This window comes from Trichomycterus rosablanca, chromosome 22, assembly GCF_030014385.1.
Source record: "Trichomycterus rosablanca isolate fTriRos1 chromosome 22, fTriRos1.hap1, whole genome shotgun sequence".
In the NCBI taxonomy this organism is placed as follows: domain Eukaryota; kingdom Metazoa; phylum Chordata; class Actinopteri; order Siluriformes; family Trichomycteridae; genus Trichomycterus; species Trichomycterus rosablanca.
Window position 1 is genome coordinate 4570893 of NC_086009.1, and position 21071 is coordinate 4591963.

Here is a 21071-nt window from a genome sequence, read left to right on the forward strand (position 1 = left end):
TTATAACCACATTAGTTCAGTTAACACAAGTTAAGACCCAAAGCAGAACAACGTCCAGAAATGCCATCAACTTCTGAGTTTTACTAAGACAAAGTGAAAACGTTGTGTTCTGAAAAACCACCTTTCAGATTGCTTTTGGACAGGACCGCCCCAATTACAAATGCAAAATTTAAAAACCAGCTTCTGTCATGGCACGAGTGTGTTAGTGCCAGTGGGTAACTTGCACATCTGTAAAGACTTCTTTAATGCTGAAGAGTACATACACATATAAACAAAGAAGTCTCTCGTGTGAGAATCTGAAAACCTTGTATCAATCAGTGATTTCAATTTTTTTGAATCCAGGCCTCAATGGGTAATGATTTTTTTGACCATGGTTATTTTGTTCTCAACAAGTTATACATTTCATATTTTGACATTATTTTTATCAGGAAAGATTTTCAGCTTGAATCTTTTATTCATTGAGACCCGATATGTACCTGAAGCATGTAATTATTTTTTCAGCAGTGTACACAATCACATTTTTTTGAATTAGGGTAAAAAATATAATTTTCTATACTAATAATAAAATAAGACAAATATTTTCTTCTAAAGCCTTTGGATCTCATTTTAGACAAGCACAAAAATAAATATCTTTGCATAAAATCAGATTTAAGACAAAGGTCACGTCTAATGCTGAGATTCTCATTCTATTTATCTTTTCACTTTTATCACCATGCCTAACCTTTACTGCAGAATAACTGGCATAAATGCTAAAGACACGCTCAGAGATGATTGCATGTAATTACTGATGTGTTTTATGATCTGAAAAGCAGATGAAACTTATAAAGAAAAAAAATGACATTTAAGTGATTGAAATCCAGTAATGGAGTCTTGCCTCCGGTCACACAAGCTTAAAAAAGGCCTTCCAACTACTCAAGCACATAGCATGTAAGAGTAACATCGACCTCTCAAAACGTCAATAACGTCAAAGTTTCTCAGGAGCTTCAAGGATAAAACATCAATGGCTAATGATTTATTATTATTATTAATTTCAAAACTGCAATTGGACGATGAACCAGTAAAAATCTAAAAACTACTGGGGAAGTCAAACTCTTTTTTTTTTTTTTTTTATTTCCCCTACAAGCTAGAATTTATTTGCAACCTTGTTCCCACTGCTAGGTCTATTTTTCTTCACACACTTGCGCGTGCACACACACACAAGAAACGGTATGAGCCATATGAAATACAATATATATTGAGAAAAGACAAATTAGAGGCAGGCTGACACATAATAGTACAGTATATAATACAATAGCTTGAGTGGCTCCAATTTTCCAACACACACACACACACACACACACACACACACACACAAACGTGCACACATACACACACACACACAAACAGAGAGAAAAGTGTGCTAGCTTACAGAGCAAAACAAAATGCTTAAGATAGCCAGCATGAACTTAAATTGTATAACATCTTTAAAAAATAAACATTTTAGATCAATTAACAGCCCCAGAAAATGACACTGATGAGTAAACATAAAAACTTTCATTATGATTTAAAACTTTCAGTTTAGCTGACTGGCTATTTATAAACCAGCTATTTATGAAGATTTATGAATGATGACTATTGTTTTTTTAAAAACGACACACTAATTTAAAGTAAAAATTTCTTTTCTTTTTTTTTCCTGCAAATGACCAACCAAAATAATTCCATAATAATCTCACAAAATACTTACACAAAATAATCATTGCTACTGCATTCAAATAAAACAGTTATGCAGAGAAATGCGAGTGAAGATATGAATACTAGATAATTGGCTACTTAAAACAGTGCTAAGATTTGCACTTATCTAAGAGCTGTATGTACAGAGAGAATAAGATCTTTTCAAAAGCCAGGAACACTTAGAAGAAAAAGCTCGAGAGGAGATGGCAGCTTCTGCAGATGTGATCCGGTCTCACATAGGTGAAGCTGCATCTGATTCCATATCCAAAGTGAGAGAATCTGGGGAAACAAAATACATGAAGTACATGGGGTAAATAAATAAAAGCATGAAATATTTGACAATATTGCAATCAGTCTTATGTATTTATTTTGTTTTTATTCCAAATTATAAGAGGTGGTTAATAATTTAATTCACTTAATTTAATTCTAATTGTCATACCTTTATCATAACTTATTCTGATTATTTAAGCTAATTGTGATTGATCTTAAAGCAACATTATATTTCATATCATTCTGCCCTTGTTTAAGTATGTTTGTACGTGTGTGTGTGTGTGTGTGTGTGTGTGTGTGTGTGTGTGTACCACAGAGAGGTCCTTGGCTGGCCTCAGCCTCATTGTGCATCAGAGAGTCGAGGGTACGTGGAGACATTGGAAACAGGTCGCTCGTGTTGCCTGAATTAGTCCTGAAATAAACACACACACAAACACACACACTGATAAGACACACTCAGTTTATACTAAGACACACTAACTTTTACATCCACACACTCTTTTTCCCTGCAACACACACACACACAAATACAGTGTAACAGGGCTGCACAGTATTGTCCTGTAATGAGGTTATTACAGAAGGCTGCCATATGCAAATTAGCACAACAAATAACATAAATCCTGTATCAAGGCTGTAGCCTTCTCCCTCAAACTGTGCCTCAGACAACCTACTAATTGCACATTATATTGCACATTTTTATTAAATAAAATCTGAGCAAATTGTGTCTAAAAATGGCAGCATCCAGCCCAGGATTTTGTTCTCAGAGTTTTGTTAAATCGTGCCATTCTAAAAACTACTGGTTTACTCATTCATATTAATAAACCGATGAGCCATAACATAAGGACCACCTGCCAAAGATTTGTTTGTTTGTTTGATTCTTAATGCCATGTCAGATGCTATGGCTATTATCATGGATGAATAATAGGTTCTGTCTTCAAAAAGTCAAAGTGAGGGTAGATATCTGCAGAAGTCCTGTGGTATCTGTTATCTGGACATTAAAAGCAAGTCATCCAGATCGTCATACAGTGCATTCTGGTGTCATCTCATCCAGGGGTAAATGATGCTCATGAGTCTGCCACAGGATCCACAGGATTTGCCTGATCTGTCTACCTTCTTTCATGGCTCCAGTGTCCAGTGCTGATGTCTGTGTTATCTGATGTGTTTTTGATGGCGGACAGGTGCTAGCATGAGCACTTTAACTGGCCTGTGATGATGCACTGTGTGTTGTGACACATTCACTCATCACCAGTATTACAATGATCTGCAATTTAAGCCACAGTAGCTCTTTTAATGGTCAGTAATCGTGGCCTGTACTTACCACAGCTGATTGTGAGCAACCTTTACAGTTTCCCAGTAGTCTACCCATGACAATGTGGCTCTTATCAAAGTCACTCAGTCACTCACTCTCTGATCGTGAGAGGCATTACCCTGCATGTTTTTTTGAATGATCCTAATGTTTTGGCCCATCAGTGCATATTGCAGATCATATGATAACCATCATTCTAGTCAGACTGTGCAGCACTCATCTGAACAATGAGTAAAATACATTTATTCAAACATACTAGTAGAAAAAGAAATAAAGGTTAGTACGGAGGCTGCACCAGTAAGATTCCTGTGGTTAAAAAACAAAGAAACATTCTGTGAGTTTATAAGTCTGTCGAGGAAAATGGTAAAGGGAAATTATTCTGTAATCATGCAGATATAATGAAATGACAGAAAGAGTTAGCTGTATGGAGTAGAAAAGCAGTTACTATGTAATGATTTTACAGAAAGATTCCCCCTACACACATACAGATGAAATGTAAATAATGTTAAGCTCTCAGTGGCTCTCAACAGTCAAAAATTACAAATGGTAGGTGGACTCCGCTTGTGTAAGGGCTGTCATGACAATAATGAATAAGAATATACACTATATGGCTCAAAGAATGTGGAAAACTTTTTCAAAACCACAGACATTAATATGGAGTAATACCCTCCCACACACCAATTTAAATTTGATTCTATAAATCAAATCTGAGGATTGGAAATGCCATTATAGTTCTAGCATGTGCATGTAAACACAAGCAATGACTAGATCATTAGTGTATTATTCTATCATTTTGCAATTCTGCACTTTAGGCATCTTATCAATGTTTAATGTGTTGGAGGTTGAAGTGTTAAAATGGACAGGGTTGTTTGAGACACACAAGTCAGTAGAATAAAGAACGCCATCCCATTTTACCAGTAGTGTTAAATACAAGCATTCTGTGTTACTAGACTGTGAGTATTCTATCACTACTACATACAATATTATAAACAGCATAAGGACTCTCCATCTCTCTCTTCCACACACACACCCCAAACATTTCAGCTCCCTTGTGCCTACCCAGGGAAGCCGTTAGCCAGCAGTTCACTCTCCGGGAAGTCCATGAAGACAGAAGGACACCTATGAAAAGAGGTCAGTTTACAGCCTGCCACACACACACGCACAGGCACACACAAATACACTCATGCACAAAGAAAGAGACACACAAAAATACCACACACACCACCACACAATAATGACCTGCTGTGCCGTAAAGTGCTTTTTTGTACAAGTGGTGCTGTAGGTGACAAACAGAATCCCTATAGATTGTGTATCATGTGCATTATAGCAAATTTCATTTGTTTTAAAGCTGCAGTTTAGCAGAGTGGGCCAAACGTTTTTTGTTGGTGGTGGTGGAGAGTACTGCATCAAAAATGCAAGCAAAAACACTGTTGTGCACTTATTTCAACATGTATTAAATATCCAGGTTTTTGAGGTTTTTGGCTTGTCTGGAAGCTGGGGCTCAGAGTGCAGGGTCAGCCATTGTATGGTGCCGCTGGACCGAGAGGTTTAAGGGGCTTGCTCAAGGGGCTTAATAGTATTGAGGTCAGGGATATGTGCAGGCCACACCAAACTGGTCAATCCATGCCCTTATGGACCTTGCTTTGTGCAAAGGGGCACAGTCATGGGACAGGGACAGTGGTAGCTTAGTGGGTAGGGTTTTGGGCTATCAACTAAAAGGTTGAGAGTTTGAATCCCAGCTCTGCCATGCAGCCACTGTTGGACCCTTGAACAAGGCCCTTAACCCTCTATTCTCCAGGGGCGCACAATGGCTGACCCTGCGCTCTGACCCCAGCTTCCAAACAAGCTTGGATATGCAAAGAAAAAATTTTGTTGTACTGTACATGTGTATATGTATATATGACAAATAATGGCATTCTATCTATGCTGGAAAAGGAAAAAAAACTTCCCCAAACTGTTGGGTGTGGCTCAACAAACATAACATACTTTTGGCCATGCAGTGTAAATGCTATATGTAGAGACATTCTGTACACTTACAAAAGAACAAAATAATTAAAAATGCATGACGTTGGTATTTCAGTAGTTTGTTGTTCTGCACATGGATTAAGAAGGAGAAAAAAAAAAAAACATACGTTTAAAATAACCATGTAAGTTTAACCATAAATTAAAATAAAACCTTTACATGTTATGATAATGTGTCTGTGGCTGCCTACAAAAATGTAATGTATAAATCTTCCTGCTAGTTTATGACCTTTCTAATAGTTCACATTATTGATCATTTTCTTATGTCTGTAGTTCCACTCTCCAGTTTCAATGGTCAGTAGAATAAAAGGGAGGGAGGGAGGGAGGGGATTTTCAGCTGGTTTTCCTGGATGTGGTGTAGAAAGGCTCTGCTAAAAAGTGAAAAGTCCAGATGTGCTGGGTTTTCTGTGTAAGAGCGAGCCAAAAAGAGAAAGTGCCTGGATCAGTTTGGGAAAATTACACAAAAAGAACGCCACTCGGTTTTGTTTCATAATCGAGCACCATGTTTGCAGGACGACAGAGAAAACGGGTGAATGGAACAGTACACACACACACACTTCAAAATTGTGTGTACTGTACACAGTATCAAAAATACACACAGGCTTTCCAAACACACACACACACACACAAAATAAACGACTACTTACGGGGTGACGCAGATGAACTTGGTCTTCAGATATGGCTGAATGACTAAAGAAAAAAGCAGGAATAACAACAAACATGATTAAAACACAACACACACATTTCTAATCTGGACAAGACATGTTAGGACACCTGTTCTGGGTTAAATGAACCATGATATTCTGAGAACGCATGCCACTCTGAGGGAAGCATTGTCTTGTAAACATCTACTCTGTTATGTTGTTCCAAACACAAGCACAGCCAAACATTTCTGATTTTCCAAGCAGCACATGTAAAATTTTACAAAGCTCTGGGACATCTGAGAAAAACAATTCTAAGTAAGCCTGGACCTTTTCTGTTAACTTGTATATTAAAAAAAAGAGTACGAGTGTCATTCTTAACATTTGGGCAGAGGCAAATCGCTAGTCAGCTGTTGGCAAATCCAGCATCCTGTTGCGTAATATCTACACATACTGCACATGAGCAGGAGAGATTTTAAATAAGGCCAGTCCACCCGGTCCTGTAGACCAGCGGTCCCCAACCTTTTCTGCACCACGGACTGGTTTTATTTAAGATATACTTTATAAATAAAATTATACGACAAGCATAAAAAAAACACAAAGTGCATAACAATACTAATCAACAGTGATGGAAAATCAGTGGGAACTCTGAGCTTTTGTTGTTGCTACGAGACACTCCCACGTACGGGGTGATAGGAAACAATAACACCCGATGTGTGTTCCTTATGTCCAGGCTACTCCGTAGCTGTTTTGGTTGCCATCACTGCAGAAAATCCCACTTCGCAAAGATAGGATGTTAAAAATGGAAGCAGTTTTTTCATTGCTTTTGTAGCGCTCTCTAATTATTTATTCTTTCTGTGCGGCCTGATGATAAATGACTGGTACTGGTCCGTGGCCCGGTGGTTGGAGACCACTGCTGTAGACCATTTACAGACGTGCTTAATTTAGTAAATGTGAGTAAAAGTTTTGATGCTATGATTTAAAGAATTATAGCTTTTTTTAAAAAGCAGCTTTACATCATATTCAATGTAATTTTTTTTTATTAACAAAGACTTGACGTATTTCAGACTGTGATAAGTGATGCTGCTCTCCCTTAAATAAATCAACATGTATTCAGTATAAGTACCTTTATATTAATAAAAAGAATGATACTGTATTTCATTCATGTAAACACTGTATTTACAATCCCCAACAAGACTAGCAATACAGTGTCAATGTTGTTCTGAGATCACAATCGTCTCTTACTCAAATACTATCTTTTATGTCTCTTTCTTTCACTGGTCAGTCTGTGCATTTAACCTTAACTGTTTTACAGTAAGTACACCATACTATTACAGTGTGTAGAACTCACCACATGTGGGATCTGGGAATTCAGAATCAGGCTGGGCTTCGGGTCTGCAGTATTTGCCGAAAGCCTCCTCTTTAGGGATGTCAGGGAAAAGGTAGACAAGTGGAGACACAAGGATGTTGGTGGCATCCATGATCTTGTAGCCCATAATGATCTCGGCAAAGGACATGCTGTTCAGCTGCTGCTTAGTGTAGGGCTCCACCGACTGGATCTGTGTCTTACCTACAAGACACGCCCGGTGCAAACCCTGTGAGGCTAAATAACAGTTCTGAACATTCATGCAGCAAGGTTTCCTCTCACATAGACACTTACCACTGATGTCCTTTTCCACCCAGGTGAATGTAATGCCTCCCTCCTTACTACTCTCACTGAAGCGTAGCAGAAAGGTGCCAGGAGGTTTTGGGCTGAGGATGGCCCTCTCTCTTTCCTTACTGATAAAGCCCATGATGTACCTAAAACACAGTTACACACAGTAGTGAAATACACTTTGACTTGAAGTACAACATATAACATAGGACAGGGTTTATCAAGCGGCCCACATTGGTCCCACAGTGGTTTACAAGATGTAGTGTAAATCCTCCACAAGGGGGCGTTAGTGTACAAGTTTGGTTCGTTTTTATGCACCATTTAAAATTGGTTTATTTCTTTCTTTTTTTTGGTTCACTACCCCACAGAGTTTGTGACCCAGGGTTTGAAAACCCTGACAAAAGGGACCAAAAGGAATAGAGACTATGATCCAAGTCAATATAATATAATGACTACATATATAATGAGTCTGGTAGTCTGTGTCAGTGTATACAAGAGGAGGCCATGTGACTAGGAACTTTACTAGGAAGTCTTTTAATTCTCTCTAAAACAGTCTGTCATTTGTGAAGTCAATTTGTGAAGCAATTACTAAATATGGATTAAAAGAAGAACCTTTTAATACAGCTAAGTGAAAACATTCTGTGAGGCGCTTCAAAAAGCTTCTAATGCAAACTGTGTGAAAGTGCAGAGTGAGCACTCACCCTTCATTCCACAAAGCCAGAATGTATTTCTTCACCAGGTCAATGATGTTATCCAACCATACCCAGAATGAGAAACCTTTTCCTGCCATGTTCTCCTGCACACACACACATGGTGAATATGCTTTGAATATTTTTTTTTCTAAATGAATATTAAGCAAGAACAGCGTGCCAGCCACAAAAACCTACTTTGCAAAACTTGGCCCAAGTGATCTGGCAACCAGAGTAGTTCACACACTGACCTAAACACAGAAAAAGACAAGAGCAAGCATGTGGATTAATGTATGAGATAAATACTCTGAGCAGAACGTACACATACACACAAAGAGACAAGCATACCGAGCAGTTTCTCGGCGAGTGTGGTCAGTTGCTCAATCGTTAGGCCTCTTTTAGTCGTGGAGGAAAACTGCCAGCTTAGAACTTCAGCCACCTGATCCCAAGTGCCCACGGGTGGCTTAGTGAAGAAATTTACATTCTGAAGAAGAAAGAGAGAATTAAAAATCACATCAACAGAACAAAAATATATCTGCTTTTGTATTACTGTTATTTCACTCACCTTGGGATGGTTAGTCAGCATGTTGTACCACAAAATAGATGCCCATGCATTGGGCATCTGACAGATATTAGAAATGACCACAACAGGAAGAGAGTGTGTCTGCACAAAAGAAAAAAAATATGATTATATAAGGCTTCAGATCTGGTTAGCCAATCACTTCACAATACACTTCTCTGAGAGTATCCCAAGTTACTTGACATAGAAAATAAAACAGTCATGTATTTTGACTGGTCAGCCTCTAGGTGGTGCCTATGTACCAGCATTAGTGCAATTTGATGCCAGTAAACGTTCTTAGTATTACAGAATCCCTGTGAAAACGAGCCATAAAGGGATTAGAAGAACATTCCACTGTGTGTTTGATTTGGCACAGTAACTGGAAGAATGCCCTTCCCGACGCAAAAGAAAAACTTAAAGAAAAATAAAACAATAATATTGTGTTACATATATAGCTAATTTATGAAATTACACTGGGGTGGCACAGTGGGATGCAGAGAGTGTGACTGTCACACAGATCCAGGATACTGTATGGTGAATTGATGCCCTGTGTGTGTGTGTGTGTTTCCAATGCTGCTAAAGCTTTATTAAGATGAAGTCAATTTTCTTTAGAGCTCAACGTCGTGTTCGCCTACTGAAATGATGTAGTACGGATCTGTTTGACACCATCAATCTTCTCACATATTGCAAATATTTTGTGTGCTGGCTCACCTCAAGGTCAATCTTCAGGCCCTGGTGGTAGACCTCTGTCTCAAAGGTGATGAGGTGAAGTTCCTCTGTCACTATCAGGGAAGCCTTAAGGTCAGAGGGAAACACGTATTAATACTTTTGGCCTTGTTACAATTTTATGTTCCTCCTAATGGAGAACTAGCTAATCAACACTATAACTGCATCTACTGGCACACTATTAATATGCAAACACTCACGTCACTGTTGGTCCGGCCGCCGTTGCCGCATCTCTGTTCTCGCAGAGTCTGAAAAATAGAAAAATACGTCGTCAAAATTACATTTCCAGCAGGACTTCAGACTCTTGCTATGGAACACATTAGCAAACTGGTGAGTTGTTACTAAACCAGGGCGTCACCAAAACGTAAATTTGAATATTAATCTACCATTAAAGTATGTGCTCACCAGATGTTTGAACTCAGCTGACAGGCTGCCATTATTGGACTCCTCCATGTTCATCACCTTGGTGTTCGTGCCTAGGATGTTAAACTTTCGGGACCTGAAGAAGAAAGAAACAGGTCACTGGATCAGAAGTTTAAATAATTGATTTATTGCACCTGTTAGCAATAGCTGTGGCTGAAAGACATAAATTCAAAATAACACCGTGCGGCTGGCTAAAAACATCATCTCTGATACTAATCATGTTTTAAACAGTGACTATGTACTTCTTCCATCTGGATGACGATACAGTGTTCCACGGTTTAATAAGGTTAGACTGAAGCACTCTTTTGTGCACCAGTCAATCCTTAAATTAAACAAAGAGCTTAAGCCATAATTATCAAAGGTGTTATAAGTTTGTATAATGTTTGTGTTCTATGTGTTGTAATGTTAATGTGTTGTGTTGTAACAGAGCTACTGTGTTTTTATGCAAGACAAATTTCAGATCTGATCTGACAATAAAGTATTATCTATCTTTCTATCTATCTATCTAAAAATAAAAGGCCTCCCAGTACTTCTGACCATATAGTGTTCGTCTTTATGCTGAGACTGACACTTACCCTCGAATGGCTGCCACATCTCCGGATTCCCTGTAGAGAAACATTATTGACAAGGTTAAATATGTTATTTAATAATCTCACTTTATTTTTGGACTAAAGAAGGTCTTAACTTACTTGTCGATGCACACTTTAATCTTTAGCTGATAGTTCAATTCTGGAAATTTTACCAGTAACCTGAAACAAAAAAATACAAAAACGCAATAAATTATTATTTTTTTTTTTTTGATGATTTCTATACAGCATGTTTTTGTACGTGTTTGTTCTTACCGCACTTTGTTGGTGAACTGAACTCCTGTCTTGATGACCAAAGGTCTGTCTGGGTGCATTGGCATGCACGGCTGCCTCTCGACTACAAACGCACTAAAATAATAAACACACAACATCAGGGGGCTATTCAAAAATGCTTAATGGACTGTACTGAACAAATATGCTGCAGTTGTGAACAATGCTGCGCACAGCTATCACTGCCCAGAAGAAGAATGCCTTTATTTGTCATATATACATATAACTCCTCCTACTTTGAGGCAACAGCACATACCATATTATACAGATAGTTTTGGATTTGGATGAGCACCATATTGTACTGTAGGGTTACTAACTTCTTAACAATAGCACAGTATGCAAGTGTATTTCTGCATGTATATTCCTTTAGAATATGCCAAGGGCACCCAGATAATGCAGTACTTAGACAAATTTCCTAGTATGCAACCAGATCTACTACATGGCACAACACACCGCAGTGTGCAACAAACATTTCATATTTAAAAGAATAAGAAAGGCGATAGCAGCTCCGTTTGTGGTGAACAGAAATATGCTCTCATTTGCAGAGCACAAGTCAATTAAACTTCTGCCTGGGGATTTTATAAGGTTATAAACAACTCAGTCCTTGTAGTCATTGCAAATAATAATTCTCACATACCGCATACTATTACAAGAAATGAAAATGTCACACAGTTTCTGCCAGGCGCAGTGTGCAGCGTGTGCACAGCACTATGCACGGTGTTATGTCTGAAACACAGCTGAGGTGGGTATGTGAGTTTCACCTTTTCATGAGATTGCGGAAGAGGTCTACAATTTTTTCCTCCAGGGCGGGCCGGTGCTGAACTATGGGGTCTCCTTTATATGAAACCTTCTGTTGCAGTTCCTCCAGCTTCTTTATCTGCTGCCTGATTTGCAGCTGAGACTCGGCCAGTGAAGTGATCCTGAAACAAACAGATGATGATGTAAGAATCTCTCACATTAACAGCAAGCTTCTTTAATAACACATACCATGGACACATGCATAGGCTACTAAAACTTCAGAGTGGAGAGATCAAGATACCCAATAAAGACAGAGAGTGTGCCATTAAAAATGTATTCTCTGGCAGCCTACTAACATTTGTTTCAGAAAAACCTGAAGATACAGATGTTAAGAAAGTCAGTCAAATGTTTCAATATTATTTTAGTATTAAGCAGATCAGTGGTGCTTTGTTTAATTCAGGGATTTTTACATACATTTTAACTATCAGTCAGATTGAGCAGTCTGTCCATGGTGCATTTCATCATCATTATCTAACAGTAGACTACTTATGCTCAATATTTGTTCATTATTTGCAGCAAAACAATGCATTTAAGCAAATATTTTAATAATAAGCTAATCCTCAATTATTAGTCTTATTAGTTATTAACAATGCAGTCTTAGACAGTACAGACCATACAGTCTGGTGTAATTAATTACACAGGGAATCCTTAAGACAGCAATTGTTCTTAGGCACTTGGGTGGCGTAGTGGTCTAATGTGCTAGTCCACCACTGCTGAGATATCAGCGGGGCTATGAACTGGCCTGGCGCCCACACAGACAAGACTAGCTGTGTCTAAGAGAGGGGATATAGTTCAACTAAAGCCTGTTCCTGCTGTGCCTGTTGAAGTGCCTGTATTAGAAAGAGAGATGATTCACAGATGGTAGTGTGTGACTCAACATACAAGAGTCTGTCTCTGGCAGGGGAAAACAAGTGGTCGAAAATAAAGGAGGCGTGTGATAGTCTGCGGCTCTCTTCAATCAGTATGGGGGGTCTCCAGCAGCAGAGAAGGCTAAAATTTGGCAGTCAGATACAGATAGACTGGGAGGAAAAGAGGGGGAAGTTTTGATTTGGAAAATAGGCATTTTTGCTTATCCCTGATGTTTACCATGTCTCTAGTCGGTCTAGGCAAATGTTGGGGGGTCCTCCAATGCAGGCGATCTGCTGTCTCCTCTTCCAGTCTGCCAGCTCCTCATCAGTCAGATTCTTCTGCACAAAGTCCATAGCCTGCAGAAGGCCGGCCATCTCTGTTACAATTTGCTGTAAGAAAACAAAGATCTCTCAGCACATGCTTCAAAAATCCTGTACATCTCTAAATGTAGCACAGCAATGGTTTCACTTCTGTCTTCTTTTCTCTCTCACCCTCCTAAGCTGATCCAAAGCGCTCAGCATCTGCTCCAGCTGTGCCATCTTCTGTCTGGTGGCTGCAGCCTGGCTGTTTCCATTCAGGTCCTGGGACAGCTCTAAACCAAACGATTAATAAAGACAATTTCAGACCTGAAGGTCCAGACAGGATACTGCCTCCACACTAATGAAGCAGGAGAGCCAAAACAAAGCCAGTCAAGTGTGTGATACTACAGAAATTATGTGATTCCTACCTCCGGCACTTTTTAAAGTCTTGTAGTTGAAGTCGAAGTCATCCTGTAAGTTCTCCAGCATCTTCATCTTCTGTTCCATATCCTGAAATGCATTCAAGTGCAACAGAATAAAACACCAACATGTTAATTAAATGTGCTTGCTAGTGAGAACCACTTGAGTGTAACAGTGCCACACCTGCACTCTTTTCCTGATGTCCTGCAGGCTGTGCTCCAGAAGCTGCTGTTTCTCAGTCACCACTGTCCCACTGTGTTGGGCAGCCTGGCCATCCTGTAAAATAAATAGGGTTATTATAGTACTCATGCCAAACATCTGACGCAAGGTAGGTTGAATGTTTATAAAGGGTATTCAACAACAATAAAAATACATTAAATCTTTGATGTTCAGTTCATTACTTGAGAATGATTTCCTATTGACCCTGGGCAGCTATTTAAATGTTATATTTATATAGCCATGAGGTTTAGGTTTCTCAGTAAATAAAAAATAAATAACAAAACAAAATACACAGGACATCTTAAAAGCCTTGTATCAAGTGACATAATACTGTGTATTATTACACCACCACTAATAACTCATAGTTCTTGGACCCTAAGAAAGCCATCCATCAACCAGGCTCAAAATCTATTTAAAACTAGTATTAAATGGAGTGTTGTTTTATGTTTATTAATAAAAACAAAGCCAATCACAAGCTTTCCCTTTTGGAATTATTATTTAGTAATATTTCACATTCTAAAAACATTGAAAATGGGGTGGGTGAAGATCACATGATTCAAACAAAGTGCTTTATTATTGAAACGCTGTGACTCCGTACTTGCTGAGCGGTGGTGGCTGTCTGCAGCAGTCTCTGCTCCTCCCACAGACAGCGTGCTACGATGCGAGCGATCTCCATGGGCTTCTCTAGGTATTTGCTCTGCAGGTGCTGTTTGATGCGCCGCAGGTTGTGTTGGTATAGAACGTTGTTCTCCTGCAGAAAGCGGCTGTACTGCTGGTCAATTTCTCCCAACAGGTTATGGAATACCAGTGTGGCATGAGATTCTTTATTGGCTGCGTACGCCCTGTAAACATGAGGAGATGCAAGAATCAGAATTAAAGACTTATTTAATTTAACACAACGGATCTGCATATTAATCACTGATACCAGACCAGTTCTTCTGTACTTGGTCAAAACTAGGTCATGAGCAATAGAGTACTAAAGGATTTAGAAGTGTCTGATAAGAAATCATGGCAATGTATAACCAACTTCTATTAAATACATTTTACACATCTACATTAATTCTTATGTCTTATTCTTACATTTTACACATCTAAAAAAATTACAATTAATATTGATTGAAATGCATCCGAACTACCTACCAGTCTTGACTCTCGATCCATGGGGCAAGAAACTGGCGCAGCTCCATAGGAAAGCTGTCACTGTACAAATGGTACAGCTGCTCCAGGTAGCGCGTCTCCAACTGCTGCAGCTGGTTCCACTGGGCCATGTTGACCTGAGACAGACAGGAGAGGACAGTAAATTTATCTAACTGTATAACTGAGTAGAATAGACCCAAATGCGAGGCTGGTTGTACAGTTACACACACACACACACACACACACACACACACACACACACACACGTTAAAGTTGAACAAACGTAACAACTCAGTCTTACACTTTCCCTCACAGAGTGAGGACTGGTGAAGCACCCACTGCTACACCTCTACCCTCATACCTTCACATGAACATGATGTGAAACCCACTGGGGGCCCACTATCAGGCTCTAGTGTCTGTGACATCTTTTTGAACACTAATGACCAGCACTGAGCGCAAACGCTCTTCTGAATAAAATGCTTTATCTGTACTACAAATGTGCCAAAGCTCCAATTAACAGCAGCTAATTAGACGGCAGCAAGAACATCCGCTCTCGGAGGAAAACCTCAAAACCCAACGACACAGAGACTGTCGGTTTTCTGACTTATCCAGCTACCGATTGACACACACATCCTGTTCAGCACTCACAGGTTTGCTCATCCACCTACACAAACACACACAGAAATCAGTAGAAGCTAGCATGTATATGCAATTGATCTTGAAACACTTAAAGGTCTGCACAACATACACCAACTCTCTCAACACACTTTCACTTTCCTGAGAGCAGGTAAGTACCATAAAAGTCATGCTCTCATGCAAAGGGACTAAATCAAGTCAGCATATATGAAAGCCTGCAGCTGCATTGGTTTCTTTATGAATATCACCTCTATTTTTTAGCTTGGGGTCAAGTATACGCCCAGATACTCAAAACAACATGAGAAATTATGCCTGATGCCATTCTAGAATTTGTTTATTTTGATTTGTTCATAATGATGCACAATACCAGCTGAGGGTGCGGCTTACTGGATCCTACCAGCAGGAAATGCATATTTGCTAAACCTGTTTGCCTGTGGCAGCAAGTCATTTCCTAGTTGACACGACAATCACACCTATTATTGTATATGAGGGCCAAAAAGCATGACTTGCCTGAATGGAATCTATTTTGATGAAAGTGATTGAATGAACACATGGTGTTGGCTCATATTGCAACATCATAGCTCAGAACAAAGGCTGGAGCACAGGAGAATTGATTAAGATCTCTCTTAGGGGAAGGACTATCTCATTTACCATCATATAGCAACCTCTCACATGCCAGTGTAAGATTTCATAAAAAGCAGACCAAGATTGAAGATAACTCATCTAGTTAAGAGTGGAACATTTTAAAATATCGTTGTTCAATCAAAGTTTACTGTATAAACAATTCTGTCCAGTGAAAATATTACTTCGGCATGTGAACAGTTTCTGTGCTCACCAATAAGAACTGATTACCAAACAATCTGTACTTAAAAATTATGCCTACGATACATCCCAATTTTCCAGTTGCTGACTGATTGCTTACTTTAACTTTATTTAGCCAGTGCTTTTATCCAAAGTGACACTTGTTACTGAATACAATGCAAGCAATTGAGGGCTAAGGGCCTTGCTTCTGATCACTATTGCAGTGCCTTAATCACTGAGCTACCACTGCCCTATGTGGAGGTCCCTGAGCCTTCACCTAATCTGCAGCTAGACGCAGAATGTTACCAGAGCCTATGTAGTGTGTGTTGGTCAGCAGACTGTTTAAAATGACAACATTTATAATCAGTGACCAGTTACTTAATGTGCACTTCCTAATGGTTACAAATAGCATAAAAATTACATATATGAAGCAATTTCAAAAGTTCACTGCATTCAGCTGCACATGGAGTCGAGCCTGTGCTAAAGTAGTTTTCCTCCATGGAGACCTTACTGTTATTATAGCACCGTACAGTAAATAGAGTGTGGTTTGAGACACAGCCCTCCTCTGCTCCATGTGCATCCTGAAAATTATCACATGCACTCACGTCTCATATCATTAACTTTAAGTTTTGATGAATTTTTTAGACCGTTAGTCGTTTTAACCTGCTCTGTTTCCCTGTCAATCTCTGATCACATTCTTGCAATATTTAGAGTTCTTAACATATTTACATACAATGTCAGGTTGTCCCTTAAAAATAAGTAGGTCAGCAGTTGATAAATCCCAAAGTGTGCGGTGTCTTAATATATGCAGTTGTTTGTGCAGTGTGCACTACCGTGTGTTGTACATTCATGGACTAAGGGAAGGAAGAGACACACTAACAGTGTTATTTAATGCATGCAATGATATTTAATGTGTGTGTGGGCTGGGCAGAGCCGCATTACAAAATAAAGCTTCTATACATATGTCTGCTAGAACTGCAGTAACCCATCAAACCAAATACAATAGAAACAGCCAAAGGTTTTTTTAATCTGTAGGCAATTGTGCTATAATGCACGTTTCCCTGAATCACACTGACAAGTGCACCACCCAATGGTTAGGCTGTTTCAGCAACTCCCCCGCCCCTCGGACATTAGCCAATTATTCCTATGTAGATGCCCGTCCGGCTGATAGCACTGCTGAGATTAGAACCCTGAATATCAGCAGTAATAGGCAAGCATACACTGAACCACCCGTGCCATGATGTATGTGACCATTATCAGTGTCTGACACAATCTGGATTTGCAGTGAGAAAGTTATAAAGAAGGACTGGGCTTTGAAAAGACTGCAGCAGCGGTGGGAAAAGACACTCCTGACGAACCTACCAAGCAGTGTTTGCACCTTTCTGACAACTTTTAAGCCACTCAGTAAGTACATACATTATGAAGACAGACACCCCATGAAAGCCCATTCTGCAACTCGAAGAAGCTCATGCAGTACAACATGCTTAAGCCTTAAGAGATAAGCATTGAGATGTATAATTGTCTAAACATTACTTTGACCTCTGACTTACTTTTTTTGTCACATACAAGATTAGTTGGAAATACAGCCACCTCTTGCTGGCACTACTTTGTGGTCTTTCACCACCTACTCTGCAGCAGCAATTACGTTTCTATACCCCTCTTACCCACACACTTTTATTTCCCTGTTGTCTAGACCACGAGCATCTCAAAAGCCAAGTGTATCAACTCCCAGGGTGATTATCCCTGTGTCAATGTACCAGAGAACACACTTTTAGCGTATCATATTTCACTGTACAATACCGCACTATAGGGGGTTTTCTGTCCCTGTATATGTTATGTATAATCAATACATAGTATTGTATCCTCTTACCAGTGTAGACCGATAGTAATGGACCTTCTCTGAAGATCCAACTATGGATGATAATGCTTAACCAATAACAGACAAAGAAGCCACTGTTCGAATAGAGCTGTATGTCATATTTACGTTTCTGTTCTACACTGCTGCCATATTAACTTTGTTAATCAGTTCTTCATTCACATGCCCTGTTGACATGAAACTCAGTGATGTATTTTATATATTTTTAGAGACTCTAAGCTTGTTGGTTAATGGTTAACCATCAACCCATTCCAACAGTTATGGGAAATAATAAGACAGATATTCCATAGTCCATTCCTGTCTTTTTTTTTTATATCATAGACTGTCTGCACATATATTCAAGGAAGAAAAACTTTTACAGCTTTTATCACCATGTCAAAGGTAATTACTTAAATATAACACATATCAGTGGAGTATGTTTTCAAATGCACTCCCATTAGCATCCATTTTATTGTTTATTTGTGGATTAACATCTTTATTGTATTCAGAGCTATACTGCTCTGTTTCATGTGTCACTAACGTATTACCAGGGCTGTGCACTAAAATGCCATAATATTGTTATTGTATCACATTACCATTATAACATGCTTTCTCATTATCATGCGTCTTAGCTGTAAAAATTGGCTGATACAGATGCTGAACTACTACTGACATCCCAACAGTTACCAAACCATAATAAGCTGCACACTTCAGTTTCCAGAGCATAAATATATTACTGGGTTACAGCATTAGGACAATGGCTGTGTGTCTGTTCCAAGAAGTGAGATAAACACATTTAGTACATAAAACCACAGTGGTTAAGATGGGAAAATAAACCAGACTCTATTTGCGCTTCCTGTAGCAGTGAAAAATCCCAACTGGATTGTTCAGAGTTTCTATCCATAGTCGTTATACAAAATGAGAAAATCTCTAAACATAGTTTTATAACATTGCGGTTTTGTTGGTGATTTGTTAGGATAAGCCCAAGCAAATATGATTATTATTTATGAGAATTAACTACTATAATACACTGTAGCCACATCACTCAGCCCTGTGCATTACTGCACAGTTAAATTATTAATCTCTTTTGTTTCTGCTGCTTTAATGTTCTGTTGAATTACTGACCTGATCTGTACTATAAAATGACTGTACTGTAAGTTTAACTTCTGTACTGTTGCATTACTTAATCCCTGTCACACTCTCCTCTTATTACGTAAACTAATCTCTGGACTAAAGATTCAAGATCACATTTGCCTGCATCACGCTGGAGATTACATCTAGGTTAGGAATACGTGTTGGCTAACTAGACTTAAGCAATCCACTTTGATAAAAATGACATCATCTCCAAACTAACCTTACCTTAGAGAGCGGTGTTTATAAGGCCAAGCCAAAGAAACTTCCCAAAATGTCACGAAAGATCAAAACTAAAACTGTGGTTTCAGAGGTTCTCATGATAAAACACTAAACAGGCAAGCAAGGATTCCCTCAGCCCAAATACTGGAAGTGTGATGTCATGGGAGGGTGTTTAATGAGGGACTACCCCTAGGCATGAAAGAAGTGACATCAAAAAGAACACTGTTCAAACACAAGTAAAGATTTAATATGATTGTTTATGCAATAGTAAAACATATTAGGTTTATGCACAATTGATAAAAAATTTGTAAAAGCTCATGTACCTTACAAATCATTGTAATGTAGAATGTAATGTCATTCTAATGTGTCTAATAATCTACTACATAAAATTAGATTTATAAAAATGAAAGATTCAAACATAACTAGTCGACCACTGAAACCACACTATCATTTGTGACTTTAGTATACAGCATGCAAACAGTGAGTATTAATTGTAATTCTGATTTGGACCAGACACTCATATCTGCACTAATTCTGAAAGTACATGATGGAAATCTACAGAATTTTGCTTCATATGGGTACAGAAAAATGCCAAATCAGTTAAATTGAGTTCCAGTTCAGTTAACTAACAGTGACTGGAAAATTTACAACCAGTCTTAAGAATCACTGCTGTAAATACTCTCTGCATTAGCCAAGATTTCAATATCTAAAGCATTTTTAATTCATACAAATTAGGGATTATCAATTCAATTCCAAAATAAGTTAGAATTATTATATAATAACCTATTAGTTTACACAGACACCTGAGATAGCCCCTTAAAAACGGTACTATACAGTGCATATCATACATACATCTGGAATATATTTCAGTACAACACAACTGTTTCAAAGTCATGAACATATTTGATCTAAAATATATAATTTCTTAATAAAAATGTTTAGTGCATATTAAGCGGCTGTGCTAATATGGTCTAATAGGGAACTATTATTTACACCAATTTCGGTAGTACATGAAGGTAGCACATTTTCCTTCGAAGCATAATTTAGTTAGTTGTTCATTTAAACTAATACACTGATAACATCATTTTCAGTTGGTTTGTTTATGATAACGCTTTATACCGAACACCATGTACAAAGAAGTATGTTAGATAATAAAGACAGCAGTGATATGGTACTAATAATGTGTATTATTTAATAGAATGGTACTCGGTTTGGGACACAGCCCGTGATAGTCGATAAAATCACTTACCCCGTATGGATGTGGCTTGAGGAGAAAACTGGTTAAAGTGTCACGACTCCACCGACGGTACTTTAAAACACCCTGTTGACGCGAGAACTTAGTAAAAAGCGTATAAATAAAAATAAAGAAGTAAAGCAGAAGAGAGTTTCTCTAACTTCACTGTAACGGCAAAAGCGTAGGCTACTGCAGAGGGGGCTGTGTCGAGCTACAGATGACTGACTGCCCTATCATCCAATCAGAAATTTAGAAGTGTTGTTGTGGGGCGGGACTTAAACCTGTTAGGTTGTGTGTGCATGTTTTTATTGCCCAGGTTTGGTTGCCTGTTCCGAGTCGTCCTCCCTCCCCTGAACTGCAGTGTGCGCAGCGCGTACAGCGGAGGGGGCACAGACACGTTCCCGGAACAGTCAGTCTGAAAGTCATCTGAATTACTGGCAGTGTTACGTCATCAGAACTTGGTAAATGCTATTGGCAGAACACAAAAAGTAAAGCGTGTTTATTATAGATGTATTTTACTAAACTGATTTAATGTAAATATGATTATAAAATGTACACGAAGGACACTTTGTTGTTTTATGATTGAAATCTTGATTATGAAGATTGTAATTTT

General features: G+C 38.7%; 1 protein-coding gene across 2 annotated transcripts; it reads right to left on the bottom strand.

Moving 5' to 3' along the window:
• Positions 1-1218: 1218 nt before the first annotated feature.
• stat3 (signal transducer and activator of transcription 3 (acute-phase response factor)) lies at positions 1219-20645 on the bottom strand. 2 transcript variants are annotated; one of them, XM_062984834.1, is made up of 24 exons: positions 20474-20645; positions 14583-14716; positions 14041-14284; positions 13407-13499; positions 13232-13313; positions 12996-13096; positions 12742-12893; positions 11619-11777; positions 10843-10935; positions 10690-10749; positions 10576-10605; positions 9983-10076; positions 9778-9825; positions 9563-9646; positions 8858-8956; positions 8641-8776; positions 8491-8543; positions 8305-8399; positions 7610-7749; positions 7301-7519; positions 5956-5998; positions 4346-4405; positions 2292-2392; positions 1219-1989 (listed from the first exon to the last, which is right to left on the bottom strand). In XM_062984834.1, exons 2-24 carry the CDS (start codon positions 14708-14710, stop codon positions 1943-1945), a joined length of 2361 nt encoding a protein of 786 aa, XP_062840904.1. In that variant the 5' UTR covers positions 14711-14716; positions 20474-20645; the 3' UTR covers positions 1219-1942. The 2 variants fall into 2 exon arrangements, with proteins under 2 accessions (XP_062840904.1, XP_062840905.1); XM_062984835.1 differs by lacking the exon at positions 4346-4405.
• Between the last annotated feature and the right edge of the window lie 426 nt (positions 20646-21071).

Bases quoted from the DNA above. Each gene is read 5' to 3' on its own strand.
- stat3 (XM_062984834.1), bottom strand. From the start codon at position 14,710: ATGGCCCAGTGGAACCAGCTGCAGCAGTTGGAGACGCGCTACCTGGAG. The intron at 10,936-11,618 runs GTGAAACTCACA...TTATTATTTTAG, and splicing joins TTCCGCAATCTCATGAAAAG to TGCGTTTGTAGTCGAGAGGC. The intron at 9,826-9,982 runs GTGAGCACATAC...TCTATTTTTCAG, and splicing joins CAGCTGAGTTCAAACATCTG to ACTCTGCGAGAACAGAGATG.